This window comes from Melospiza melodia, chromosome 16, assembly GCF_035770615.1.
Source record: "Melospiza melodia melodia isolate bMelMel2 chromosome 16, bMelMel2.pri, whole genome shotgun sequence".
Taxonomy (NCBI): domain Eukaryota; kingdom Metazoa; phylum Chordata; class Aves; order Passeriformes; family Passerellidae; genus Melospiza; species Melospiza melodia.
The window spans coordinates 15,605,246-15,633,052 of NC_086209.1; the positions used below are offsets into that span (position 1 = coordinate 15,605,246).

The 27,807-nt window shown below is 51.2% G+C and overlaps 3 protein-coding genes and 1 long non-coding RNA gene across 4 annotated transcripts in view; 3 read left to right on the forward strand and 1 right to left on the reverse strand.

The window, feature by feature from the left end:
- On the forward strand, positions 1–8,617 carry LOC134425803 (putative P2Y purinoceptor 10). Its single transcript, XM_063170782.1, has 2 exons — positions 1–167; positions 5,626–8,617. Exon 2 carries the CDS (start codon positions 5,628–5,630, stop codon positions 6,648–6,650), a length of 1,023 nt encoding a protein of 340 aa, XP_063026852.1. The 5' UTR covers positions 1–167; positions 5,626–5,627; the 3' UTR covers positions 6,651–8,617.
- Positions 1–24,625, reverse strand: LOC134425817 (uncharacterized). Its single transcript, XR_010029765.1, has 3 exons — positions 24,498–24,625; positions 2,226–2,363; positions 1–1,288 (listed from the first exon to the last, which is right to left on the reverse strand). It is a non-coding gene; the product is annotated as an uncharacterized LOC134425817 (long non-coding RNA).
- Positions 12,134–17,879, forward strand: LOC134425797 (putative P2Y purinoceptor 10). Its single transcript, XM_063170769.1, has 2 exons — positions 12,134–12,590; positions 15,722–17,879. The coding sequence occupies exon 2, from the start codon at positions 15,772–15,774 to the stop codon at positions 16,885–16,887; it is 1,116 nt and encodes a 371-aa protein (XP_063026839.1). The 5' UTR covers positions 12,134–12,590; positions 15,722–15,771; the 3' UTR covers positions 16,888–17,879.
- GPR174 (G protein-coupled receptor 174) overlaps positions 22,910–27,807 on the forward strand; it is a 7,220-nt gene continuing 2,322 nt past the window's right edge. Inside the window, exons 1-3 of the mRNA XM_063170784.1 lie at positions 22,910–22,980; positions 24,306–24,375; positions 27,527–27,743. The gene's annotated coding sequence lies outside the window, so the exon portion shown is untranslated. The remainder of the gene's footprint in view (positions 22,981–24,305; positions 24,376–27,526; positions 27,744–27,807) is intronic.

A 27,807-nucleotide genomic window follows, 5' to 3' on the forward strand; every position in this document is an offset into this window, starting at 1 on the left:
GGCTGGGAGCAGGGCTGGAGCCACAGCTGAGCACCAGCACAAGCAGCACCTTTTGTGGCTCGTCGTGATGTCACACAGGTCCCCTTGCTGGTGTAAACAGTGGTGCAGGGGACATTTCACTTCCTCCTGAGCACTCGGCTGCGCTGAGCACAGCTCTGCTTGCCAAGGTAAGGCTGCTTTGAACCCTCTCCTTGGGATCTAGAACCATGCTGCCTCCTGCACAAACGTCCCTTTCTTTCCTCGGGCTTTTCCTTAGAGGGTGGCTCTTGCCAGGAGGAGATTTGTGGCACTTGGAGCCCTGCAGCAGCAGCAGCAGCAGCCGCTGCTCTCCTTGTGTGCCAATGCTCTGGGTGAACACATGGAGGAGTTCAAACAGCGGCTGCTGCGCCTGCAAAAACAAATGTCAGGCGTGGGCAATTAGCGGCGCTCCAACTGTTCTCCAGTGTCATTAGCAGGGATAATTTCTGTCTCTTGCCTGATTCCTCTGGGAATATATTTTATTTTAAAGTCATACTTGACAGTAAGGGTAAAACGCAAATCTGTTTTTTCCAAAGGGGATTTATATTGCCATAAAATAAACTCCATGTGCTGCCCATCTTTGTGCCATCTGAGGCTCTTTGAGTGAGCAGCAACAGGAGGAAATTGATAATAGTGTGGGGACATGAGATGACAAAAATAGCAGGATTGCTTGGACTTGCTTTTGCTAATGAGAATCCTGAGGTGGTTTTCATTCCTAATTCAGGTGGTAGTCTGGATTAAAACTTGACTTCATGGGCTGAAGGTTTTAAACTTAACTTCATGGGCTGAAGGCTTTAAATTTGACTTCATGGTCTGCAGGTTTGCAGCTGTACTTTGCAAAAGGTGCATTTCTGCTGACTTTGCTTTCACTTGCACCAGCAGCTCAGCTCTGCTGGGAGCCCAGCAAACAGCCCACGGGGTGGTCACAGACAGGATGTAGAGTGGGTGGCCCCCAAATCCAGGATTTCTGCACGTAGATCAAGAGGGAATCTCACAGAAGGTGAGTCAGGATGTCAGGATCTTCAGGAGGGGATTCTGAGCAGGATGGAGCAGCAGCTGTGCAGGGACAGTGTCGTTCTTTTCAAGGGCATATTTTTGGTGTCAAGTAAAAGTGCAGGGACTTTGGCCCCAGTGCCAGCATCATCAGCCATGGGAATTCCATCCATGAGGGAAGTGCATCTGTGGGATAGCCCTTGCCCAGCCTGGAGCCAGCACCCTGAGGGGGCAGTTGCTGTCTCTGCTGGAGCAGCAGGAAGGAGCTCCACCAGTGCTGCAAAACGAAAATACATCAGTCAGCCCAGACATGCTCTTTTTCTGTGAAAGAGAAGCCAAAAAAGCACCTTTAACTGTAAAATGTTTCACTTCAAGCACAGAGGTTTCACTTTGGTGTCATGGCTGTGCACTGAGGGCAGAGTGTGGACTGTTTGTGCCCCAATCAAATCAACCTGGCTCTGATGGGCACCTCAGACAGATCCAGGGCTCTGGAATGACATCCCTGTGCTTCTCAGCCTATCCAGATGAACATCTTTTGCCTAGGAATGCTATGCTTATTTTCTAAAGCTCCAGTAATAACATGCTCACTTCTTATATCCTTATTGCAACAGCATCAGGGATGCAGAATCTCACAAAAATATAAAAAATAGTGGTTGGATCTCAGTGTGTTTATTTGAGACTTTTTTTTTTAAAGAATCATTTTCTGATAGCAATATTGCAGTGGGAACCACCTCTCTGCAGGATGTCAATGAGCACTGATAAAATCCACTGGAGATTTCAGTTTTCTGCAGCCCCTGCTGCACACCCACCATACAGCAAAGGACTTTGGAAATGTAATTTTAGGCCCCTCAGTGGTATCTCAAGTGTCTGCTTTTGTGCACAAGTGGGAAGAGAAGGGGTTGGTGTGGGATTAAGCCTCAGTCTGAGCCCCAGTGAGAGGAAAGGCAGAAATGCAGTAATTTTGTGGTGCACTGTGTATGTGTGGGTGCATTTTGATTAAAAAGATGGTTTAGTCTTGTTATGTTTTTATGGTTTTGTAATGAAATTCTTAATCCTCAGAAAGGCCCTGCTGATGAGGCAGCAGACACCACCCCATGCATATTAATTGTGGTAATGTATTAATTGTGTGCACTGCCAGCCTGCATCAAGTAACCCTGCTCAGACCCTGAGTTCCCTGAATGCAGAGAGGCATTTTCTGACTCCAGGGTACCCACCTCTGTTCCCAGTCTCTAAGTTAGATCTGCTGGGGTGGTGGACATCACCTGCAGGATGGGTGTTATAACCTCCTGGCTCCAGGGTTCACCACAGCTCAATGATCTCCACCAAAGTGCAGCTTTTCAGGATTCTTCTACCTGCAAATTGAATCATAGAATCATTAGGTTGGAAAAGACTTTTAAAGATCATCAGAAAAGATACCAGCATCCAGGTCCACTCCTGGGAACATTTTTTTTCCTAATATCAGTTATTCAGCAACACTGGATATTTTCAGTTTGGGTTCTTCCTAAATGATGGCAAGGTGGACTTATGAGAGCTCTCAGTGCTGCCACTCAGACAACACTTGGGGGTGAGAAAAATAGCTTAAAGAGATCCAAGAAATGAGATATGAATGAACTCTGACACCTTGTGGACAATTAGCAGATGAAGGTGATGGATGAGGGGGAAGCTCTCCATGCTCTGGGCAGGGTTTGTCCCACCAGAGAGCCAAGCTGAGCTCTGGGATGGAGTGTGTGCCCTCAGCATCACCCTCATGCTCCAGGGACACATGCTGGACACAGCAGTTTGCCCTAAAACCTCTGGTCAGAGCCCAGTTTGAGTCAGCAGACCATCACCCCATCACCCCAATTGTCCTTAGTGTCACATGAGACCTAAGTCACAGAATCACAGAATATTCTGGGTTGGAAGGGACTCAATAAGACCTAGCTGTATTTAAGAACCTTGATAAGCAAATTGGCTGCTGTTACTCATTGGACTGAAGAACAAGCACACACTGGCCAGCATTTAATTAGATAATCAATTATAAAAGTGTCTTTAAAATATTTTTGCAGTTGTACCTAATCCTGTGTGGTTTTAATGGTCACCCACCAGCTGTGTCTGGAGGAGCAGCAGACCAGACCTTCCAAGCTTGATATCCAAGGAAAACCAGGCATATTAGGACTTGGAAAATGGTTTCTTGGCCAAGGGAGAGGTGACCTGAAGGAACAGAAGGTGCAGTGGGTGTGCTTTTACCAGAGACAAGGCCATGGCCAGCTGGACAGCAGCTGGAAAGGGATGAAACCTCTGGAACAGCAAAAATTCACAGCTCTCCCAGGAAATGGGATGTAACCCACTGTGAGGGGAGGAACAGCCCCGTGCTCAGCTCCAGTCCCTGTTCACTCCCTGTCCTGGCAACTCCCAGATGGAGAGCAGGAGGCCTCCATTGCTGCTTCTCGGGGCAGATAAATCCATGAGCCAGATGAATCTTTGTTTTGTGTTTCTGTCACACATCGAGCCTCTTCCCTCCTCATGGGCCTGTTTTGGCCTTGTTGCAGGAGCAAGGCTATGGTGTCCTGGGATGGGGAACATGGAGAAGAGCATCCTATCCCAGAGATGTGTGTGGGGAGGGGGATTGTGTGTGGAGCTGGGGGAACAAAAGCAGCTCTGAGGGCCTCGGATCCAGCAGCTCTGAGGGCCTTGGATCCAGCAGCTCTGAGGGCTTGGGATCCAGCAGCAATGAGGGCTTTGGGATCCAGTAGCTCTGAGGGCTCGGGATCCAGCAGCAATGAGGGCTGGGATCCAGCAGCTCTGAGAGCTGGGATCCAGCAGTGATGGGGGCTGGGATCCAACAGCTCTGAGGCCTGGGATCCAGCAGCTCTGAGAGCTGGGATCCAGCAGCTCTGAGAGCTGGGATCCAGCAGCAATGAGCACCTGGGATCCAACAGCTCTGAGTGCCTGGCATCCAGCAGCAATGAGCACCTGGGATCCAGCAGCTCTGAGGGCTTTGGGATCCAGCAGTGATGAGGGCTCAGGATCCAGCAGTTCTGAGGGCTTGGGATCCAGCATCTTGGTGAAGGAAGGGGATGAGCCAGAGAGCTTCCCAAAAGCAGCACTTTCCTGATGCTTGGAGCAGCTGGAGCTGCTGAAGCTGAGGCTGCTGCAGGGGATAAACACACAGACCTTGCTTTTTGAAGGCAGTGGGAATGTGAGAGGGAAGCTGAGAAAGAAAGGCAAGAATCTGTTTGGGGTTACAAGGCCCTGCTCACTGCCCGTGCCGCATGTGGGACCTTGTCATGTCTGGGCGTTTTGGGGGCTGAATCCCAACCCTTCCATGGCATTCTGGACAGAGTCTGGATGAGCTGCCAAATGTAAGCACCACAATGATTAAGAGGCTGAAAACCCAGCAATTTGTGCTCTGTGTCAGTGAGAGCTCTAAACTCAACTCTTTTGGTAACATGAAGGAAAAAGCTTCAGTAACAGAGTAGGAGTTGCTAATTTCTACCTACAGAGACAGTTTTTCTGGCGAATGCCCCTTGCAGGAAATGAGTCAGAGGAGTGAATCAGTGTCTGCAGTGCCATATGAAGCTGATTTTCAACTTTAACCGTTATAGTCAACATGGGAGGGAATCACTGTAGAATTATAACCCTGGGAGGAAACCCCCAATAAACCCCAGCTCCTGCCTGTGTTGCCTTGCTGAGGATGAGTTACCAAACTTACTTGTCCTGGTTACAAAAGCTGGCAAGAGAAAAGTGGCCCAACAGTTCAACACGTGGCATCTTGCTGATGGCTGGAGACAGAAATTGGCAGTATCTAAAAAGTAAAATTATCTGACGGAAAAAAAAGTCAGACTGAGGCTGCCATGGTGATGAGAAATAGAAGCTGGTGGCGTGACCAGGTCTCTGTGTGTTCCATCAGCTTAAATACATTAACAGAACACTTCAGGAGCACTGGCTGTGTTCACAACAGTCACATTTTCCAAGTCCACTCCCTGCTACCCTTTTGCATGTGGTTTGTGCCCGTAATGCCAGAGAAAGTGGGTCCATGAGGTCCTCTGAAGGGCTTGGAGGCCTGTCCCCCACATAATGCCCAACACTGCCCAACATATCCCTGGAAGTGCTCAAGGCCAAGCTGGATGGGGCTTGGAGCAGCCTGGTATAGGGAAGGCATCCCTGCCCATGGCAGAGGGTGGGACTGGATGGGCTTTAAGGTCCTTTCCAACCCAAACCATTCCATGATTCAGTGCTTGCCACCCACACTCTGAGCGCTGGGCCATGACCATGATGGAGGCTGGGATATGCCTCTTTCATCCATGTATTCCTGCCTTGCTCCCAGAGACCAAGCCGCAGGAGACCTTGAAGACATGGCCAAAGGATGGATGAGCAGCTTTTCTGCTGCCCCGATATTAGTGTGGCACAGCTTCACTTGTGCTCCTGGGACTGACACACCAGGAATGGTCTCCCACTCCTGAGGGAACAGTGGGATCTCTGACAGGGCAGATGTGAACATGATTCCAGGGTGTTTCATGCAGATAACATTCCCAAACCTCTGCTTTTGCTGAACAGCCAAATGGGAAATGCAGACATGAGCACTGACAACTCTTGCAGAGCCTTTGCCTTCACATCCCGTTTTTGTCTCCACAGGCATGATCCACCCACCCCACACCATCACAGCCTCTTCCAGCAACCCAGTCATGACCCAGAGCAACCAGAGCTGCTCCCATCAGGACCTCCCCTTCAAGAGCGTCCTCTATGCCACCACCTACACCCTCATCTTCATCCCGGGGCTCCTGGCCAACAGTGCTGCCCTGTGGGTCCTGTGCCGGTTCCTCAGCAGAAAGAGCAAAGCCGTCATCTTCATGATCAATCTGGCCGTGGCCGACCTGGCCCACGTCCTCTCACTTCCTCTGCGCATCTACTACTACATCAACCACATCTGGCCGTTTGGGGATGTCCTGTGCTTGCTCTGCTTCTACCTGAAGTACCTCAACATGTACGCCAGCATCTGCTTCCTCACCTGCATCAGCATCCAGCGCTACTTCTTCCTGTACCACCCCTTCCAAGCCAAGAGCTGGAAGCGCCGCTACGACGCGGCCATCAGCGCCCTGGTCTGGCTCGTGGTGGGTGCTCTCTGTGTGCCCTTCCCCATCATGAGGAGCCACGGGCTGGGTGCCAACACCACCAGCTGCTTTGCTGACCTGCAGGTGAAGCCGATCGACAGCAAGGTGGGGACGGTGCTGATGACCGGCGTTGCTGAGCTCCTGGGCTTTGTGGGCCCACTCGTCATCATCTTATTCTGCACATGGAAAACAAGAGACTCCATCCGGGGCTTCCATGTCCCAGAGGAAAACAGCGGGGAAAGGAGGAAGGCCCTCAGGATGGTTTCCATGTGTGCCGTTGTGTTCTGTGTGTGTTTTGCTCCCTACCACATCAACTTCTTCTTCTACATGTTGGTGAAGGAGAATGTCATCACTGACTGCCTCCTGAGCACCATCACACTCTACACCCAGCCCTTCTGCCTGAGCCTCGCCAGCTTCGACTGCTGCTTGGATCCCATCATCTATTTCTTCATGACTTCTGAGTTCCAGGAACAGATTTCCAGGCACAGCAGCATGGCCATCCGGAGCCGGCTCATGAGCAAAGAGAGTGCCTCGTCAATGAGGGAGTGACAAGAAAGCCACTTGGAAGAAGCTGAGGTATTTCATGTGAAATCTGAGACTGGTCTGGGATACTCCATTACCAGCTCTTTTGTGAAAGGTCCTGCAGGTTTGTACAAGGGAGTTTTGTGGTAGTGTAATTTTTCCAGTATATAGAAGATAAATCCTTGTCTAAGACTGGTGTGTTGGAATCTGGTGAGTGACCCAATTGATGTGACTGTCCCCCTCCCTATGCCACCCACACCTGGCCTCACTGGACTACAGAATACACAGGAGGAAGTGAAAAAACTTTTACTGGGAAATGGTGGAAAAGTCCCGGGCTTTTCTTCTATTTTCCCAGGCTCTGTGATCAAGCCAGAGACAATCACACATTCATACACTGACATCTGCTGAAGGATCTTCTCTGGGAAAACCACACCAGAACCTAAAACTGGCCAGTAGCAACCAAAGGACATTGTGGTTTGTGCAGTGGGGGCTGTGGACAGGTGAAGGTGGTTTCCATGTGTTCCTGGGTTTGGTGCATCCCACTGGTCACCAGTGACCTCTGCTCCCCCTTTCCACACTCACCCTCCTGCTCTGCTCCTCCTTTCCCTCCTCACCCAGCTCTGTTTGCTCCCTAATCGCTGACACATCCCACAACTCGCACCTGCAGCTGGTGTAACACCCTCTGCAAGACAAATTCTCCTCAAACACCCAGAGAGTGGCACCTTCCCTTGCTCCAGGTGACTTTCTTCCTCTCCCAGATGGCAAGGTGGACATGGGCAGGTGGCTTTTGCCTTTAGACTCCTTGGGGCAGGACCATGGTGGTTCTGGGATCAGTGCAGGTGGGTTTGATGGTGCTGGTGGTACCACTTAGGTTCTCACTCTCTTCTATTTGTGGTCCAGAGGTACCTGAGATGAATCTGCCCCAAAAAAGCTCAGCTCAATCTGTTCAGTTGATGCATCTTGTAAAAAAGAGAAGAGTCCTTGCCAAGATGATTTCACTGATAGACCAGAAGTTAAGTTCATAAACTATTGTGATTTTTTTTCCATCAGGTCCTGTCATGATCATAATGTTTACATTTTTAGGTAGCTATGCAAAGCAGTGACAAGGAATGATTCATTTACCCCTTATTTTTAAATTAGTTACAGGTCTTCAGCCGAGTCCCCTCACTCTGTAACTTCAAGGGTATCTCGTGATACCTGGGGATGGATTTGACTGAATAGTGGCCAATTTATTGCCTTTGGAAATCAGTATATTTTCAAAAGAATGTGAACAATTTGTACAGTCTTGCAACAGTTGCTACAAAACCAGAAGAAATACCAGAAACACTTGCTATGCATATTTTAACTCCAACTATTCAATTCCAGTGAGTAAATGTAGCTCAGCTAAATATTTTCTGTATTTTGTGTTTTCCTATTTCTCTGTTTTGCAAAATAAATGAAAAAAAGTGGGTGGGCAGGAAAGCCAAGAATCAGGGTTTAAACAACCATTTCCCTCTAAAAGGCAGTGGCACTGATTAAACACAATAAGCTGTCATAGTTCTCCTCCCAGGTGTGAGAAGTTGACTTTGGGCCGAGTAGGATGCACTGGGGTTGATGGAAATGTTCTCTCTGATGCCACTGACACAATAAATGTTTGCACACTGCAAGGAGTCCCCTTCCAAAGGGATGGATGCTCACGGGCAGAGTTGACCTCACACAACTCAATTGTTGTCAGTTCAGCAGTCACTCATAAGCTACGCTCTGTATAAAGCTGCCAGAGAAGGAGAGTTCAGTTTCAGTGCTTGTTTTGAGGATTTTTATAGACCTTGCTCAGCCTCAGCATGACTGGGAGCTGTTTCCTGTCCCTTCACTTTCGCACCCTCTCCCTTGATCAGCTTGTGAAAACAAGCTGAGGGCACTTACGGGAACTCTGTAGCTCCTTCTGTGGGTTTTACTTCCCAAGAACTGATGCTCAAAAACAAAAATAAAAAATAAAGGCTGTTTAGCAAACATCAGCTGAGTTTTGTAGTTATCACTGGTACCTGGAAAACTGCCTGGGATCAACTCCTCCTGGGATTGGGGTTCAAGTGAAGGAGCACAACTTTTATTAGTCTTAAACTGATTTGTTGCTTGTTTCCACTCTGAATAGTGGTTATTTATTTAATTTTTGAATCTACCACATTTCTATTAGATCTAGAAGTATTTTGAGGATGGGAAGGTATCCTAGGTAGTGGGAGATGGACAAGGCATGGGAATACCTGCTCCAGCTGCTGTGTGTCCAGGAGTGACAGTGGCTCTCCTGCCCATAACCTTAGCAAGGATTTGGTGTCTCCATCAGAGATAACATTCTCCATCTCCATGATGGCATCCCCAAGCACCGCAGCTCCCCACATTTTTCTGTCTCACTCACCCTCTGAACTCCCTTAGGTTCCCCAAAACTCGACTTTTCCATATTGCAGCCCCAACCTGTGAGGAAAAGTCACATTCACCACTTTTAATTCTGTGGTGTGCAGGAGATCAGATAACTCTGACTGAAAGTCTTTTCTGGTGTGGGGGAAAGTGCCCTGGTTTTGGCTGGGGTAGAACTAAACCACCTCTGTGGGGTTCAGCTGCCAGATGGGTTTAAACCACCAGGGAAAGTCAGTCAGGATGGGCCAGCCCAGAGAGCAACAGCTCAGAGCAGAGATCAGAGAAAACTTGCAGTTTTTGGAAGTCCAAGATGATCCATTTGGCCTCCAAACACCCACATGTGATAGCCAAATCCTTCAGTTCAGGCCTCCAAAACCTCAGTGTGCATGTCAAGAGAAGAAAACAGGCATTCCAGTGAGGAGGAGACTATCCCAGCTGCATTCCCAGCTGGCTGGTGCTGGATCTGACCCGGGACCTGGGCTGCAGGGGCTGCTTTGCCTCACACAATCAGAGGTACAACAAGCCTGGCTCAGGTTCCTGTAATTCACCCCATTTCCTGTGACCAAAAAACATGTTTATTATTTTGGCAAGAGGAAATATAATTTCATGATGTTGCTCCTGGATTATCTCTTGTGCTGGTCCTGCTGCCCAGACTCACGAGTAGAAAAAGACTTTTCTTCTTTCTTGGGCAGACACAATAAAGCTGGTTTAACAGACATGCCACAGAAAGGCAGAATTGAACCAAATCAAGAGGTTTGGTACAGCTCCACAGGGGTGTGAAAGATGGATCAGAAGGGCTTCTGGGGTTGGAGCATCTTCTGAAGGGAACTGTTCAGGATGGAGATGTGGTGATGTCTCCAAGCCACCTGCACTGGCCTGTCCCCAAGGCACAGCCCTGGGCAAACACATTTCTTTTCCTCTAAAACATGAGCCATTCACCTTTTAGCAAAAAGCAAATGTGTTTCTCTGCAGTGCCACCCCATCCTAACCAGAAGCAGATCTCTGGTACCTCCCATCCTGCTTGAAAGGGCCCTCCTGTGCATGAGGACAAACCTATTTGGGAAAAACTCCTCAGGGATTTAAAGCCTTTCTGCAGCTTCAGGTTCTGAGCTGCAGGATCTTGCAGTACCTCTTGCTTCCCTTAAATGAAATTATCAGCTTGCTGCCCAGAGGAAAAACAAAATATGCTGGAAATGCAGGATAACAACCCCACAGCTCAAAAACATGAAACCACTTCATTGCACTTAAAAGATTTTGGGGATGAATGGTACATTTTAACCAAAAATGCTGGGTTTGTGGATTAGACAAAGGCTTAGCCCAAAAAGTAAGGGAGCCATTGATAATTATTTGCTGTAAAATGAATCAGAGCTTTCCAAAATGCTCTCCCTGCACAGAACTCTGTGTGACAGCGAGAGGGACAATGAGCTGGGGGCTCACCCAGCCCTGCTCAGCTCCCTGCACAAGGGTGAAGCTGCTTTGTGTGAACAAACCTCCTCCTCCCCCTGCTTTTCATACATCCTTCAGGTGCATCCTGTCAGATATTCTCAATGCTGAGCGCTTGAGAGATGCTGATCATCTGCATTTGGCCCCCTGCCCACAGGATACCAGGCTGCAGGAGAAGAGACCTTTATCTGGAGGCCTTAGATAAAGTCTCACAGTTATTAAAAAAGTTATTTTAAAAGTTCCTTTGTGTCTTCTGCCTTTGAAAGCAGAACATTGCCAAGTGTGAAAGGCACGTTGGGGATGAGCCAGAGAAACAGAAATGCTAAACAAAAACATGCTCAATTTGAAAGAAGAATGGAGAGGTTGATCCATGTGTGTGGAAGGATGAGGTTTGTCAATCCCTCAGCTTTTCATGGCCAGAAATGTTGTGATCCTCTGCAAAAGTTCTCCAAAAAGTCAAAGAGCAGAAGAAGAGCTCAGCTTGGTTACAAAGCCCTCGCTCGGGTCTCACATCCACTGATCTCTCCCTCCCCAGCAGCACAGCTGGAAACAAACACCTAAAAATAGGGCTCAGGGATGGCTGGATATGCTGCTGCAGACACAGAAATAGGATGTCCCAGGCAGGATATCCTGATAAAATAGCCCCTTCACTTTGGGATTAACCTCTGCCCTCTGGAGACGGACAGGGCACAGTGCCAGCCTCCCTTCTGTGCTCTCTGAATGCTCCACAAACACACGAGGGCTGCTCCTTCTTCCCAGGATCAGCACCAGCTGCTGGAAGAGATGCACAGGAAGAAAACTGGGAATGGTAAACAGCTCTTGCATCTCCCAAATCCTCTGAGATGAGAACTATGGGGATTTAAGGTGCCCAGCGAAGCGGGGGCTGCCCCATCCCTGGAAGTGTCCAAGGCTGGACAGGCTTGGAACAACCTGGGATAGTGGGAGGTGTCCCTGCCCTGGCAGGGGTGTTGGAATCAGAGGGTCTTTAAGGTCCCCAAACCAAATCACTCTCACATTCTGTGATTTCTGGACACAAGGAGACCTGGCAGCTGAGTGGGTGCCACAGCGCTGGTGCACTCCTGACCCCAACCCCTGAGCTGCTAACAAGTTTATGAGATCTTCCTCCTTTCATTTCTCTTCCACAGTTCTGTTCACATTAATTTTGTGAGGTTACACAACCATTTACAAAAAATAGGGTAGGAGTATTTCTATTTTTATGTTACCTCCAGGAAAAGGAATAGTATTTCTATTTTTATGTTACTTCCAACAGCCAAATTATCTGTAAAAGCCCTGGGCCGTGAGCTGTGACTCTGGATATCAAGTAAAACTGCTCAGCTCGAAAAGAGGCAGCTCATAAGTCACACCATGAAGTTACACCACTTCTTCAGCCCTGCAGAAAGGAAGTCATGCTCAGCAGGTAGAAAAACAGCTAAAAACGTTCTATATGTGCATATATATAGGAAGGGAATTAAAGGAATTAAAGAATAAGGTTGGGAATGATGCATGTTATGGGTTTTTTAAACAACAGTATTTTGGGGGAAATCTCCACCTTAAACCATCACATTATGTCAGGAATAAAGCCCAAACCCTCCAGCTTTAGCCTGCAGCCTCGATAGTCTGAGGCTAACCAAGCTTCCAAGAAAATGAGGGAAAATTACTCCCTTCCAGTAACTCACACTGGCAGAGCGCTCGGTTTTCCTTCAGCGAGCGCTTATTGGGAGGCTGCTCCTGTATTTTACAGCTCTTCCCGGGCAAAGTGACCGTGGAGAGGAGCAGGAGCAGCCGGAGGGAAGGGCACCATCCCCTCGCACAGCCCCTGTGCCCAGCGGGGACACAAATCCGAGGTGTCCATCCCAGGGCACTGTCACCAAACGACGTCATCGCCTTCCCAGCGGCTTTCACGTCATTAGCTGCACACATTTGGTGCGGAGAAGAGAAACAAAATACAGGATTTCCTGTTCTGCAGCCACCGGACCGGGCTGCAGATGCCGGCAAGATTCCAGCGCTCCGAAACCATGTGGAAGTTGAACGAGGAGGCGCTGGGATTGCTGAGAGAAGCAGTGCGAAATAAAAGCAGGACGCTGGCTGCTCCCTAGCACGGCTATGACCCCCCCCGAGCATGGGAAGCCCAGCAAGGTGAGTGGCGTTTCTGCTCTTTGCTTCACAAGGCTGAGACTGGCGCAGTTTTAGCAACTTTATAATTTCTCTGTAGTTCTTCAAGAGATGGTTATCGGGCAGGAGCTGGTGCAACGTTCTCAGCCGCTTCTGCTGTGCCCACAAATTGGTCTCCGAGGGTGGGTGAAGGGAGTCGGTGCCTGGGACAGGCTGTGGTGTGGGGGAGGACATGGGGAGAGGCTGTTTTAGCCAAAAAAACCTCAGTTTTGTCCTCACTGACAGAGGCTGCCATCAGCAACCAGCTCTATTTACGCATTTCCTATTAGTGCCTAGATTAAACAAACAAAATTATTGCTTACAACCCCAGAGCCAGAAAACTCCACTACTTAAACCAAGACCGCATTTTAAGCCATAAGTGGATTTATTATTTTTTTTTAATTTTTTTTTTCCCAAGCCTGCTTTTCCCTCCAGCATCCCAGCGCTGAAGGGAGGCAGCTCTGCCCCCATTCCCCAGCTCGGGGGGCTCTCCCCAGCCATGCCTGGAGCTCAGCTTTAGCCTGGGCTGTCCGAGCAGCCCATGGAAAAGATGAGGGCGAGTTTGCCAATGGATCGGGAGCAGCAAATGCAGGAACAGCGCGGTGGTGTGGGGCTGGGTGGGGCCCGGGCTGATTCACAGGAGCCGGGCGGTTTCCAGCCACATTCGCCTCCAGGAACGCTCCAAAAATCAGCCCCGGGTGCTCTAAGAGCTGCCTCGGCCTCCTAATTAATTGCAGTTATTTGATGTTTAATGAATGGCGGAGCTGCATCCACAGTCAGTGCTCTGGCTCCTCGGGCACTGATATCGGGCTCCCTCGTGGAATTTCAGCTGATTAAAACTCAGCCTTGCCAGAAAAAAACACTCCCTGCTCCTGCCTGTGTCTAAATCCATGCATGGATGAAATGGGAAAATAATCACAGAACGGCAGAAATATTTTATAGAAGATTTATAAAGGCACTGAACCAAACCCCAGACAGAGCCCACAGGAGCATCTCTGTCCTGGCACCCCCAGCAAGGCAGGGGGAAGCTGGAGGGATGTGGGGCAAAGGGAAAACTGGAAAACAATAAAAAATGTACAACTCCACCTTCCCAGGAATTGTTGTGGTGAACAAGCCTGGCCTGACCCCCGCCCAGGGTGGAGATCTCTGCTGCTTTCCTGCCAGTGCCCTCCAAAGCTGTGTGGGGTACCAGGAGGGCCAGCCAGCTCTCCCACCAGGAACAGGCACTCCTGTGCTCCCAGGAAAAGTCGAAAACGTGGAGAAAAGCAGCAGGGAGCTCCCCATGGGAGAGGGGTAGGATTTGGGCGGAGCTGTGTGGCAGGGACACCGCGGGCTCTGTGACCCCTTCCATGAGCCCACAGCAGGTGCCACCTCTGTCACTGGACAGCTGTGCCAGGGGCTGGGAACAGCTGCATCCCCCACGCTCCCTGGCAGTTTGTCCTCTCTATTTTCTGCAGGGGTGTGAAGACAAGTCCTGCCACCCCTTTGCCTGGGTTAAACAGACTGAGTGCCTAGGGCACAAGTCCCTGATGGATTTTTGGGCAGGTGAGGGGCACAGGGATCCTGCAGGGACCAAGGAGCTGTTTCCCAGTATTCCCTCAGCACATATGCCCACTCTCCCCTGCCTTTCCCAGCTCAGTGGAGCAATCACAAAGCTCTGGCACAGTCGGCAACTGAGAGGTGCCCTCACTCAGCAGCCCCAGTTCCACTGGAAAAACAAGGAAAAGCAGGAAGGCAGATTGGGAAAGGCTCAGTTTGGAAAGCAGGGTGGGAGCACTGACCCTGCTGACATCAGAGGTGAGGCTCGGGGCAGCCAGCTGAGAGGCCATGGCTGTATTTTAGATATTTATCTGCACATAAAAATATAAAATATCTAAAATTATGATTTCCTCCTGATCCTGAAAACATGGTAACCCCACCAAAGAGCTGCCCAGGTGAGGAAGAGCAGGATGGAGGAGACTTCATCCGATACCTTGAAGCATTGAGATGAATTCGCTCCTGGAAATCCATCCCTGTGACAAACACCAGGCTCTGGGAAACAACACTGTGGCTGCTTCTTAATTAATTACTGCTGATGAGGGGCTGGGTGACAGTGACAGGAGGTGCTGAGGGCTCTGCCAGCCCCAGCTCCAGGCAGGGAAGGGCAGGGCAGGCTGCCCACTTCTCACAGGTTCCATTTCCAAGGGGGAAAATCCCCCTGTTTGTTCCAGATGATGCTGCAGCCCCTGGGTTTGTATCCTGCTGCTGCCAAATCCCCTCTTCCCAAAAGAACAAATTCTTTCCCTTGGGATCTGCTCATGAACAGCAAAATCCATCACCTCTCCAGTGAGCAGCAGGAACACCTGAACTCCCCATGACCCGCTAATAATCCCCTCAGCGCTGGGTGAGCTGGGATGGGTAAATGGAGGAGAATAATTTCTACTTTAACTAGAGAGGAGTTGTATTTGTCTCCCTGCATGTCCTGAGCAGTTGCTGAAGGATAATTCCTGCTGCTGAGGGATAATTCCTGCTGCTCCAGCACGATGCCTGCACAATGTGCCGGGAGTGCTGGAATTGAGTTAGCAGGGCCAGCAGAGCAACTGGCGTGTGTTCGGCCAGTTATTAACTTATAAATCCACCCTTAACTCTGGAGCCAGAGCTGATGGATCTGTCTGCAGCTCTCCCCTGGCCTCAGCTGCCTGGGGATGTTAATTATTGCCTTTGCTGCCGATTCACATTAGATCCCTGCATGGATCTGCAAAGACAGTGCCTAAATCTATTTCAAATCTCTATTTATTTACAGTCCAGCTGAAATTGCTTGTAGATGTAGAGCACCAATTTGACAGAGTGTGATGGGCAACTTGATAAAATAAAAGTGGTTCTGGAAAACCCTGGGAGCTGCAGAAGCTCTCTGGCAATCAAGAGATGGATGTTACAGAGCTCAGGGTATTCACTGTAATTGGGGCATCTCACGAGATCCCGCAGAGCACCTCTGCAGGGAGAGGGTGGAGGATGCCTGGAATCCCTCCCTGGGATCCCCACACACACTGACTTGCACACAACTGATTCTTCTATCCTAAAGCACACTTACTCCATGGAGAGATTTTGGCTTTACAGCATCTTTTTTCTCACTCCAGGACCCCTTCCCCTGCTGTGACCGCCCCATGAGCGAAGAGACCCAGCCAGGATGGAGAGCAACGTGTCCTCCAGGAACTGTTCTGACCCCCAGATGTCCTTCCAGTCCACCCTCTATGCCACCACCTACACCCTCATCTTCATCCCGGGGCTCCTGGCCAACAGCGCTGCCCTGTGGGTCCTGTGCCGGTTCCTCAGCAGGAAGAGCAAAGCCATCATCTTCATGATCAACCTGGCCGTGGCCGACCTGGCCCACGTCCTCTCGCTGCCCCTGCGCACCTACTACTACATCAACCACACCTGGCCCTTCGGGAGCTTCCTGTGCCAGGTGTGCTTCTACCTGAAGTACCTCAACATGTACGCCAGCATCTGCTTCCTCAGCTGCATCAGCATCCAGCGGTACCTGTTCCTGCTGCACCCCTTCCGAGCCAAGGGCTGGAAGCGCCGCTACGACGTGGCCATCAGCGCCCTGGTCTGGCTCTTGGTGGGGGCTGCCTGCCTGCCCCTCATCATCGTCAGGAGCCCAGCCCTGTCCAACTCCATCAACAGCTGCTTCTCGGACCTGGGCGTGAAGCAGCTCAGCCCCGGGGCCGCCATCGCGCTGGTGACGGTGGCGGAGCTGTTTGGCTTCGTCATCCCCTTCGGCACCATCGCCTGGTGCACGTGGAGGATGTGGCATTCCCTGCGGGAGGGCCCCACGGCGCTGCAGGACGCTGGAGAGAAGCGGAAGGCCCTGAGGATGGTCCTCATGTGCGCCGCCGTCTTCTTCATCTGCTTCACCCCCTACCACATCAACTTCCCCTTCTTCATGATGGTGATCGAGAACGTCATCCGGGACTGCGCCCTGCACCGGAGCACGCTGCGCTTCCACCCCATCTCCCTGTGCCTGGCCAGCCTCAACTGCTGCCTGGACCCCGTCCTCTACTACTTCATGACCTCCGAGTTCCAGGCGCAGCTGCTGCGCCACGGCTGCGTGGCCCTGAGGACGCGGCTCCCGCCCCGCCGCAGCAGCGCCTCCGGCACCGACACCGCCCACGACATCCGCGTCAGGAAGAGGAATCTCCCCCGCCTCAAGTTCTGGTCTCTTCCCAAGTTCTTTGGCCAGATAAACAGCATGGACATCCCCACTGTGCCCCCCGATGAGCTGCTGCTGGAGTCCATCTCGTGAGAGCCCTGTCCATGCAGCGGCTTCTCAGAGCTGCAGGGAGGACTGCTCTGCTCTCCAAATCCGTCTGGAACTGTCCCTGTGTGACACAGGTGGCAGGACCTGATCCATGAGGACGTTGTGGTGCCAAAAGATCTGCTGGTTGTGCTGTTGCTGCTGGGGACTGTTGGCTTCCATCCCCTCAAAAGCCATTGTTGATGCCAGTGGCTGGTCTGCAGTGGGTTCAGGTGCCTCATTTTGGGTGTTTCAGTACTTCTGCAGATTTGCCATTTTGAGAATCCTTCTAAACCCTGAGCTGTGAGTGAGAGGCTCAGCCTTGGCACAGCTCTGGGGATTTCAACCCTGATCCTGGGTACCTACAGCCACCATCACCTGGAGCATCCACCACACTCACACTGGGCTCTGGATCAGGACAGTTCATCATCTCCACGTAAACTGAACCTTTTCCACTATGAAAATCCATCACCTGGGTCCAATGCAGCCTAATCTGGACTGCAAGACTGTAACCAAGCAGAGTATTAACCTATATCACATCAGTGTTATAAGAGAGGGCTCAACAAACTGGGCTTAGCTCACACTGCTGGAAAAGGCACCCAGAGCTGAGCAGAAGGACCCACCTGGCTCCTGGGAGCTGCAGGTGCTTGGCTAATTATGGGAGATCAATATCTGGAAGACAAACTATGATAGATATGCCACAAGCAAAGAGGGAAATGTGACACCTCCCAGGGCACATGAACTCACAGAGCTCGGGTGTGAGCTGCAAAAACAGGGACTTGTCATTGGTGTCTCTTGTGTTGTTCTTGGGAGTCTTGTGTTGTTTGTCATGTTGCTGACGTGTGTGGTTGCACATGAAGATGTTATCCAAACTTTCAGTTTTGCTTTGACCACCAAAAACCATCCCAACCTTCTGTGGGTACTGAGAAAATGTACAAAACTGACTCCAGTATGCCCTGAAAGCTTCAAACTCTGAGGAAATAAAATGATCCCAATGTGTATTCAAGCTTCAGGAGTATTGTTTTGAGTGCTCGGAATATTCTCATTATGCTCCACACCTCCTCTCAGAGCAGTGACACAATTTGGTGGGGACACCCAAGTCTGGGGCTCAGAGAAGCCTTGAAAAGTGGCCAGTGCAGGGGTTCTGAGGTCTCCTCCTCAGAAAACCCTCAGGAAATTTTTTAAGTAAATGTAGGCAGGGAGGGATTGATAGAAAACAGCTTTTCCCATGATTGGATGCACATTTCCACCCCATGCAGCGTTTCTGGGAAGCACAGAACGGGTGCTGATGGGGGAGACCAGATGGGAGACCCAGACAAACTGGAGGAATTTGGTTTGGTACTTAAAGTGTGCCAGAGACAGGCAGAAAACTCCAGGAGCAGGCAGAAAAGCCGCTACCCTGGGGCTCATTCTGTCCCAAATCTCCTCCTCCTCTCACAAAAAACATAAATAACAAAAGGCCATGTTTTCCTTGTTTGCTTGGGGGGGGGAAAAAAGAGCTTTCAGGGCTGGAAAATGCTGTTTCAGATGGCCCAAACCCAGCAGAGTGTGGAGGCAAAACAGGAAATCCAATAAAACCTCACCGATGCCGGGACTGGCTCAGGGCAGCTCCCGCAGACAGGACAAGCCACACCAGCAGGATCTTCACCAGCACTGTGGCTTTTCCCGGGTGTTTTGGGAATGGCACAACCCTGAGGAGCTGGGCTGGACATCCAGGTGGCCCTGAATGACCACGGACAGGTTATTTATAAGCCCCCATGAGCAACAGCAAATCCTGGATTGTGGCTCCGACTTTACTGGCAGCAGCAGCTCCAGGTTTCCCAGGAGCTCCAGTTCCCACTGGGACTTTGCCAGTTTGTTTTCAGATTACTTTTCTGACATTTCTGCAACACAGCTTGCCCCTTCCAAACAGAGAACAGGAAAGAGCAAACCCAAACCTCTCCCTGGTGTCACATGGAGACTCAAGAGCAAACCCTCCCTCAAGCAGCAGAAAAATCCCTTGCAGGGTGGGACACCCTGGGTAGCAGGGATTTTGCTGGGTTTTCTGTGAATCAGTCCCTGAAGGAGCATCCTTTTCCAGTACAAACTGGTGCTTCTTGCTCTTCCAGTGCCTGCCAGGCTCCTGTTTATCAGCTGTAGGTTCATCGTGGAATGGTTTGGCTTGGGAGGGTTCTTTAAGCTCATCCCACTCCTGTCATGGGCAGGGACACCTTCCACTATCCCAGGTTGCTCCAAATCCCATCCAACCTGGCCTTGGACATTTGCAGGGATCCAGGGGCAGGCACAGCTGCTCTGAGCACCCTGTGCCAGGGCCTCCCCACCCTCACAGGGAAGAATTTTTTCCCAAAATCCCATCAAAACCTACACTTACATATCCCTACAATTATGCAGTACTTGGGTGTATCCAAGCTGTCCCTTGCACAGCACTTTTTAGAGCCCCACAGGGAGGGAGAGGAGCTGCTTTTCTCCTGGCTAAAAATACCTTTATCCTCCCTCCATGACCACATGCTCCCATCCAGCCCCAAAGTGACTTTGCCTCTGGAAAACCACTCAGCCTCTGTGGAGCCCTCACAATGGAGCCTCCTCTGACTTTTGGCACCGCTGCTGGCAAGGGGCAGCTTCTTCACCCACCCACCTCGGGCTGGAGAGGGGAAGTGCTGTCCCTGGCAAGGGAACAAACACCAACAGCTCCAACACACTCAAGGAGAATTTTGCTGCTTCAAACCCAGGCGAGCCAGGGAGTGGTTCTCCAAGCCAGGGAGCTGTTTTACAGACAGCCGTGATTTCATCAGACCCAAATCCAATTTTTGATGCGTGTGCTCAGCCAGCAACACCCTGCAAAGCCCAAGTTTGGGGTGTGGTGGGACAGCAGCGTGTGACAGCCCCAGGTGTGTCCATCACCCCTCCCATGCTCCAGGGTCCTGTTCAGGGCACGGGGAGAGGATTTGGGAATTCTGCGTGGATGCCATGGCAGGGTTCAGCACTGGGAGGGCGCTCAGCATTGCAGGGAGCAGCCAAAGCCTCGTCCCGGCACAGCCAGCACATCCTTTATCCTTCCCGGCAGGCTCTGCCACGCCATCGCCCAGCCCTGCTCCTTTTGCAGGGATTTTTTGGTTTTTCAAGAGAATTCCCTGCAGCAGGCACGCAGGGCAGGGAAACCCAGCAGTTTTAGCCCTCAGCCTGGTGTCAGCAGCACGGCTGCATCCCTGGCTCCACGTGAGCCCTGCTGATGCTGGGAGCTGCATCCATGGAGCTGTGCCTGCTCCCCCTTTCCAGACACGCTCCTTTCCCCTGGGACAGCCCCAGCCGTGTGGAGAGCAGGCAGACAACCTCTTCCCAGGGATTATTGCTATTAAACACAGGCAGTGCAGATCAGAAGGACCTTAGCTGGTTCTCTCTGAGGATCTCCTGCAAGGTCGTGAAGCACAAGCTGAGACAAACTGAGAACTTCCAATTCTTGTAAGATACAAATGTAAGTAAAGAAAAAAAGTATAATCAATACAAGAGAAAAATACAATTTTAAGATTTTACTTTATGCTGGAAAATAATTACTTTGTGATTTGATGCCCAGCTCCAAGACCTCCTGATTTTTGTTGGCCTCAACTGCAGGATTGGAAGGTCCAGCCAGGGTTTTCCCTGGGGACAGCAGAACTCAGAGACTGGCACTTACCTGCTGGGAAAGGCACCCTCAATTCCCACCCCACAGCCCAGGAAAGCTCCTGGAGTGATGGGAAATGGGATGGATTCCAGTGGCAATGCACACAGAGTGTGGCACCAGCAAAACAAGATTTGGGGTGCCCTGCAAGGCACAAAACCTCCCTCAGTACCCTACATTGACTCCCTGCCCCAAGCTCAGGCTCTGCCTTCCATAACCAGGTTGACACTGGAAATGGCAGTGAAGCAGAGAATCCATCATCTGCTGCAGTGGGAAAAGCAAAGGAACCCATCTCCAAGCCCAGGTGCTGCTCAGCCACAAGGGATTGATGATTCCTGGGACCAGCCTCAATTTTATTGTCCATTAAAGTCACCTTCAAACCATCCCCTCAGTCCTTGTGGGAGGCAGGAGTGCCAGGGTCACACAGGGGAATGCTGGGGGAGAGCCTGGGGACCCCAGGGTGTCACATCACACAGTTTTGGGGAGAGGGAGAGGAAATGAATGAAAGCATGGCAGAGGTGGGAGGTGCTGGGAAGGTTTCACATCCCGGATCCTGCTGAAATTAGGGGAACACCCCAGGGCTGATGTGAGCTGAGGCAGCGTCCTCCTCTGAGGGCTCAGCGACACCCCAGCTCCACAGAACCTCCCTTCAGCACTAAACCCCAACCCTCACTGCTGCCAGTCCAAAAACACCAGTCCAAAACCAGCCCTGCACCACAGGCACAGCTCTGCAGAGAAGATCCCTCAGTGCTGAAAGCTCTGCCTCCCACGTTAATTAAAACACATCAAGCCATCAGCAGCTTCAGAATAAAGCTGGAAGCTTTAACCAGCAGGAGCATCAGCTGCTGGAACAGGCCCACAGCTGCATTTTTGGGAGCTGTGGCCCACAGAGCCTTGGAGAGGTGTTTGTCACCACAGGGTGACAAACTGTGTGCCCTGAGAGGCTGTGAAAACCATTAATGTCCTGTAAACCCCCATAAAAAGGAGTGTAGAGAGCTACAAACCCTAAGCTGGAATTGTGATATGAGTAAAACAACGATGCTTTAAATGAGCAGGTATAATATAATGTGTATATATATATATATATATATATATATATATATATATATGCTGTTCTCCTGGGAAGATGTGTAAGAAAAATTAATAAATGCAAATTAAAAAGTCGCAGATCTCTGCAGAACTTCTCAGGAAATAATTTGCAAAGTCACTTTTTCAAATTAACCAACCGAATCATTGCTCCCTTAGCAAGAATTCTCGCTGATGTTCCTTGGGCTGGAGTCCTCCTCTGGATCCGCGGGGAAGTGCTGCTGCTCAAACTCACAGCGCAGCCAGCTCTGCCCTCTGCCGATGGCCGGGGACAGCGGTGGCCCGGGAATGCGGCCGTAGGTGACACCGCTTCGTGGCACGTTTGGGAAAGAAGAGCCCTGGGCTCTCGCCCTGTTAGTCCATGAGAGATGTGGGAACCCCCTGAATGAGACAGAAATGACCGCGGAGAACTCGCGGCTTTTGGGGAGCCCAAATGCGCCCAGGATCAGCTTCGGGGGGACCCTAAATCCAACCCCCCCAAATCCCTGCGAGCAGGGACTGCAGCACAGGGGCGCAAACACCCCGGTGAGAGGGCAGGAGCCTTGCCCTGGGGAAGGAAAATTATGGATGAATCCTCATTCCCTCAGCCTCAGCTCCGTGCCTGTCCCAGAGGGGCTCTGCCAGCAGGTTTCTGTTCCCAGGAGCTGAGTTAGGGCTCCTACCCCATCCCTGGCAGCGGGTCCCTGTCCCCAGGAGCTGAGTTAGGCCTCTGACCCCTGGCAGCAGGTCCCTGGTTATCTGTTATCTGAGTTGGGGCTCCTACCCCATCCCTGGCAGCGGGTCCCTGGTTATCTGTTATCTGAGTTGGGGCTCCTACCCCATCTCTGGAAGCGGGTCCCTGTCCCCCAGAGCTGGGTTGGGGCTCTGACCCCATCTCTGGCAGCGGGTCCCTGTCCCCAGGAGATGAGTTGGGGCTCTGACCCCATCTCTGGCAGCAGGTCCCTGTCCCCCATAGCTGGGTTGGGGCTCTGACCCCATCTCTGGCAGCGGGTCCCTGTCCCCCAGAGCTGGGTTGGGGCTCTGACCCCACCCCGGCACAGGAACAGCCGCTGGGGTGATACCAACCTCGCAGCGACAGCTCCCAAAGCACCCCGAGAGCATCAGCACCCTCGCAAATCCCTGTGGAAAGCACGGGAGGAGGAGGCCAGCAGCCGAAGGACAGGAGAGGCCCGCGGGCGATGCCCGGAGCCCCCGGGGCAGGCCCAGCCCGCAGCGGGGCCCCGCCGTGCCCGCGCCGCTCCCCAGGGCGCAGCCGCTCCCCGCCAGTTGCGCTTTTGCTTCGCACGGCGAGGGAGGGACCGGCCGTGGGCACCTCTGCAGCCCCGCGGGGACGCGCCGGGACAGCCTCCGGGACAGCAAAGGTACGGCTGGGATTCCTCTGTCCTGGTTTCCTTCGGGTCACGCTGCGGGGGACCAGTTGGGCTTTTTTTTGGTTGTTGTGCCGGACATTTGGTGAGGCTCTGCCGGGATGGGACAGCCAGGGGGGTCCTGCCTGCACCACAGAGCTGGTGTAAGTCCCAGAGTAAATAGGTAGAAGGGAGGAGATGCAAAGCCCAGCTATATTGATTTATTGAAGAGATAATCTTCATTTATTGAAGAGCTCCTGTGTGTGCCCGTGGGATGCTCTGAGCATCCGAGTGAGAGCGGGGGGATGGCTGAAGCTAAAACACCCAGCCTTGGAGTTTCAAGCTGTGTTTTCAGGTATCACTGAGTGAGCAGCTGAACTTAAGGATTAACCCCAACTCCAGCATTTCTCAGCCTCTGCAAACCCAGCAACCCCTGGGATGGGACTGGTCTGTAAGGGGCCCTTGAGGCCACGCAGCCCCATCCCCCCTGCACAGGGATAACTGACCCAATTCCCATACTTTCCTTGGGTTTGTCTCTCTCTCTTTGTCCCATGAGTTTTCCCAAGTGCTCTGTTCCTCACAAGTGGTTCCACGCTGATTTTCCATGGGCCAATTTCCATTTGACTGCAAGAATCAGGGAGGAAGAGGACGGGGTTGTCACAGCACAGGGACGTGGCTGTGCATCCCTGGGGGCCGGGTGCTGATGGTTTGGGGGGATAATTCACAATTTTGGTGCCAGAAACATCTCTCAGGGATATCAGAGTGTGCCAGGAAGGCACAAGGAGGGTGGGGGATTAGGCTGACACACAGCTCTGCTGCTCCCGGTTATTTTCCCTTCTTAACCAGGATAAATATTAACAAAGGAGGACAAGAGCTTTTGCAAAGGATTAAAAGGCAAAAGCAGAGTATTTCACATGGCATTAAACCAGAGCATTTATTTTTTCTCTTCATATTCTTGGAATTTAGTTAGCACAGCAAGGGGGAATATTGCTCTGATGGAGAAAGAGATAAATCCCAAATATCTATCAGGAAACTACTTCAAGGCAGAGAAGGCCTCCTGTCATTTGTTAAAAGAACAAAAAACCCAACCCCATACAACATTCAGTTTCTGGTTTCAGCATTTCTATTTTCAGTTCATACCTTGTAAATTCTGCTTCCTGCCAAGGCAGCCAGAGAACAAAGCGGGCCCTGGGAGAAGCCCAGGCCACCCCTGGGCCAGCTCTGCCCTCCCCACAGAGCCCCTTTGGAGGGACTCAGCCACCCTCACCCTGCCTTCACTCTCACAGGAAACTGAATTTCCATTTGATGTTTCCCCTGTGCATGTTCTGCTTTTATTTTAGGTTGTGGAGGAGAAGAAGGAAAATCACAAGAGAGGTGCCAGGCACAGCCCAGCCCAGCTCCCCCAGGAGGGTAAGTGAGCAGGGGACAGCAGGGTGCTGCTGCTGCACCCCTGTCACCCCCAACACAGGTTTTCTGTGTTCTTAAACACATCCTCAACCTGAACACGAGGGGACTGAGCACCCCCAGCTCACCTGGGCCAGCAGCAAGGGCAGGGCTTGGGGGAGGATCCATCCAGGCTGATCCATCCAGGCTGATCCATCGTCACCTGGCTCTGGGCTGGAGCAGGAGGATCCATCCAGGGTGATCCATCCAGGCTGATCCATCATCACCTGGCTCTGGGCAGGAGCAGGAGGTGTTGGCAGATCCCAGCTCTGAGAGGGCTCCAAGCACGAGGTAGCAGCAGGGAGAGCACCCACAAACCCAGCCCAGCCAGGAGCTGCTCCCAAAGCCTCTCCCCACCCAACTAGAGTTAGGAGCTGCTGTGGGTTAAACCCCCAGGATTTGCTAATGAGGACTGGACACCCCTAAGCAGCCTCAGGTGAGGAGCCTGAGCACTGCTGGGGGTTGATGATTTCTGCTGGGGGTTGATGATTTCTGCTGGGGGTTGATGATTTCTGCTGGGGGTTGATGATTTCTGAGGAGGCTCAGCTGAGGGGCAGAGCCCAGCTGTGAGCAGGGTAAGGGGCTGCTCCCACAGCTCCTGCAGGGCTTCTCATGGAGCAGAGGGATACCCAGCTGTCCTCCAGCACATGGAAAATGCTTTACCCAGGATGTACCCAGCTCTAACATGCTGATTTTAGGCTGCCTGCAGCTCTTACCTGCTGCTCTGACTCATTAGGCACAAATCTTCATCCAGGGCCCCAACGTGGCTGATTTAGGGGGTACCCATGGAAAAATCAGGGGAAAAGCTGTTCAGGGAGGGGGGGAAGGAGGCTGTGCCTGTGGAGAGTCTCTCACCCACCCCCTCACAGTGAGGGGGAAGCAAGCACAGAGCACGCAAACCCAAATTTCCTCTTTCTGGAGATTTTTTTAGCATCCTGCTGGTTTTTTACCCAGCGCATGGGGCTGAACTCTGTGGTGTTGCTGCTTGGGATTTCCAGAGCGCCGTTTCTCACATTGCTGAGTTTTTACACCCCCTCCCCAGCCCTGAGGGTGCCTCTGGGTGTCCTGGCTGAGCCCCCTTGCTGCTCCCCACCTTCAGCTGGGCCCTGGGGACCCCTCGAGCCATAGGGAGAGGCAGAAAGTCCTGAAAATGCCTCCCTGCCCCAGGGCCAGGCTGGAGGGCCAGGGAGTGGAGTTTCAGGAAAGTTGCTGCATGATGGGGATGGGGAAGGGCAGGAGCTGGGGGGCAGCAGGAAAAATAAGATGTGCCCGTGTGGAAGGGCTGGGGGTGCACTTTGTCCTCTCCTTTGTGTGTCCCAAGGCCCAGAGATGGAGTTAAGGGGGATTTTCCCACTTGGGAATGCAGCCAGAGGAAAAGGAGTTGGATCAAGTCTCCTTCAGTGGAGCCTCTGCCAACAGGAGAGGAGAAACAAGCTGGTTTAAATTGATAGGAAAAACTGTTAAAATAAAAATATTATTAATTGTCACTTCTGGAGCATAACAGGATCATTTCACCAGCCATTTTACCCCACTGCTGGAGTTAGATGCTCCCTCTTTAAAAGGAAGGAAGGAAGATATCTCAGTCTCCTTGGTGAGAGAAAATGCAAAAATAGGCATGTTTCCTTTTATGGCAGATTTTCTGCTTCCACCCAAAACTACTTCAAAGTTTCAGTATTATCACACCAGCAAGTGTTGACCATCATTAAATGGGTGTTCACATTTTTTACCTAAGCACTGGAAAAAAACCAGCAGGTGCTGCAGCAAATGTCATTTTACCTTTAAAATTAAAAATTTAAAAAATTAAACTAAAAACATTAAAACATTTTAAATTAAGTACATGTGCCTTTGGCATCTGGGTTGGTACCTGCAAACTTCTCCCACTTAGACCTGCAGGATAATTCTTCATGTGGAAGCCAAAGGCAAAGCTGAGACAGTTTGGGCAGAGATCCGAATTTCCTCTGGAATTATCAGATCTGGCTGAGGTTTTTTATGTCTCACACATTCAGATAACATCACCTGTTTGGCTTGCAATTTTAAATAAAATCCACCCCCAGCCTCCTTAGTACCAGCTCTGGCGTTACCAACAGCCCCCGATGTGCACATTGGGTAAGGACAGGCTTAGAAAAAGCAGCTGTGAGGAAGTCAGCTTGGATCAAATGCAAGTAGTTCTGCAAAGGACGGTTTATGTCCTATTTTTAAAATATGAACCTGGTTCTGACCCTATTTTTAAAAGTTGGCCGTGGTTTGGTGAAGCCACTGACCTGGCACTGCCACCCCATGACACAGCGGCGGTGGCTGCCCTGGGGGAAAGGTTTGTGAGCACGTGGGCTACACCAGGAGCAGATTTCCTTCTGCACCTGCAGCTGGGGAGGGTGGCAATGTTCTGAGGGCTTCCCTGGGAAGCCAGGGGAGTGTTCCCCTCAGGAGTTTTTGGGAGGTGAGAATATCCCCAGGGAGGGAGGCAGGTCTGGCACTGACCACGTGCTGGGGCACAGGAGGAGCAACACCCCCCAGGTGTTGTAGCAGAAAATGAACACAATTCCTATTTATTCCTTGGTAGTTCTGCACCTCCACTGGGCAGGGCATGGTCCTTGCTGGGCAGCACAAGAGCTGATCACCACCAAAGCCATGCAGGTTTCTGCTGGACAGGTGCTCCAGCTTTTTCCATAACTCTTGCTCTGTTCCTCCTGTCTCCCAACAATGCTCCAACTGTCGTAGAAATTTTTTTATGAAAAATCCTTTCCTTAGGATTTTTCCTTGTGAGAAGCTGAGAGGCCTCAGGAACAAAATGCAAACAATGGTTATCTGCTGCTGTGGAATGCAACAGGTGAATCTGTGATTGGCCCATGTTGGATGTTTGTAATTAATGGCCAATCACAGCTGGCTTGGACAGAGAGTCTGAGACAGAGCCTTTGTTATCATTCTTTGCTATTGTATTCTTAGCTAGCCTTCTGATGAAATCCTTTCTTCTATTATTTTAGTATAGTTTTAATGTAATATATATCACAAAATAATAAATCAAGCCTTCTGAAACATGGAGTCAGATCCTCATCTCTTCCCTCATCCACAAACCCCTGTGAACACCATCACACTCCAACTGCACCTTTCTGTCTTCCAGCCGTGGGGCCACATCAGCTGCTGAACGCCTGTGCTGAGAGGAGAGGCTGAAATGCCACCCAAGAGGTGACAGACACCCAGCTCTGGTGAGGGATTGTCCCCTGGGCACACAGCGATGCTTTTCCCGGCGTGGATCCCTCCTGCCCACCCGCAGGTGACCCCAGCGAGCTCTGACCCATGAGCAGGACACTGGAATTAACCCTGCCCGTGATGAGCCGGTGAGCGGAGATTCCAGGGCCGGACTGTTCCCCTAACATTAATAAATAAATAAAAATATATTTA

Bases quoted from the DNA above. Each gene is read 5' to 3' on its own strand.
- LOC134425803 (XM_063170782.1), top strand. From the start codon at position 5,628: ATGATCCACCCACCCCACACCATCACAGCCTCTTCCAGCAACCCAGTC.
- LOC134425797 (XM_063170769.1), top strand. From the start codon at position 15,772: ATGGAGAGCAACGTGTCCTCCAGGAACTGTTCTGACCCCCAGATGTCC.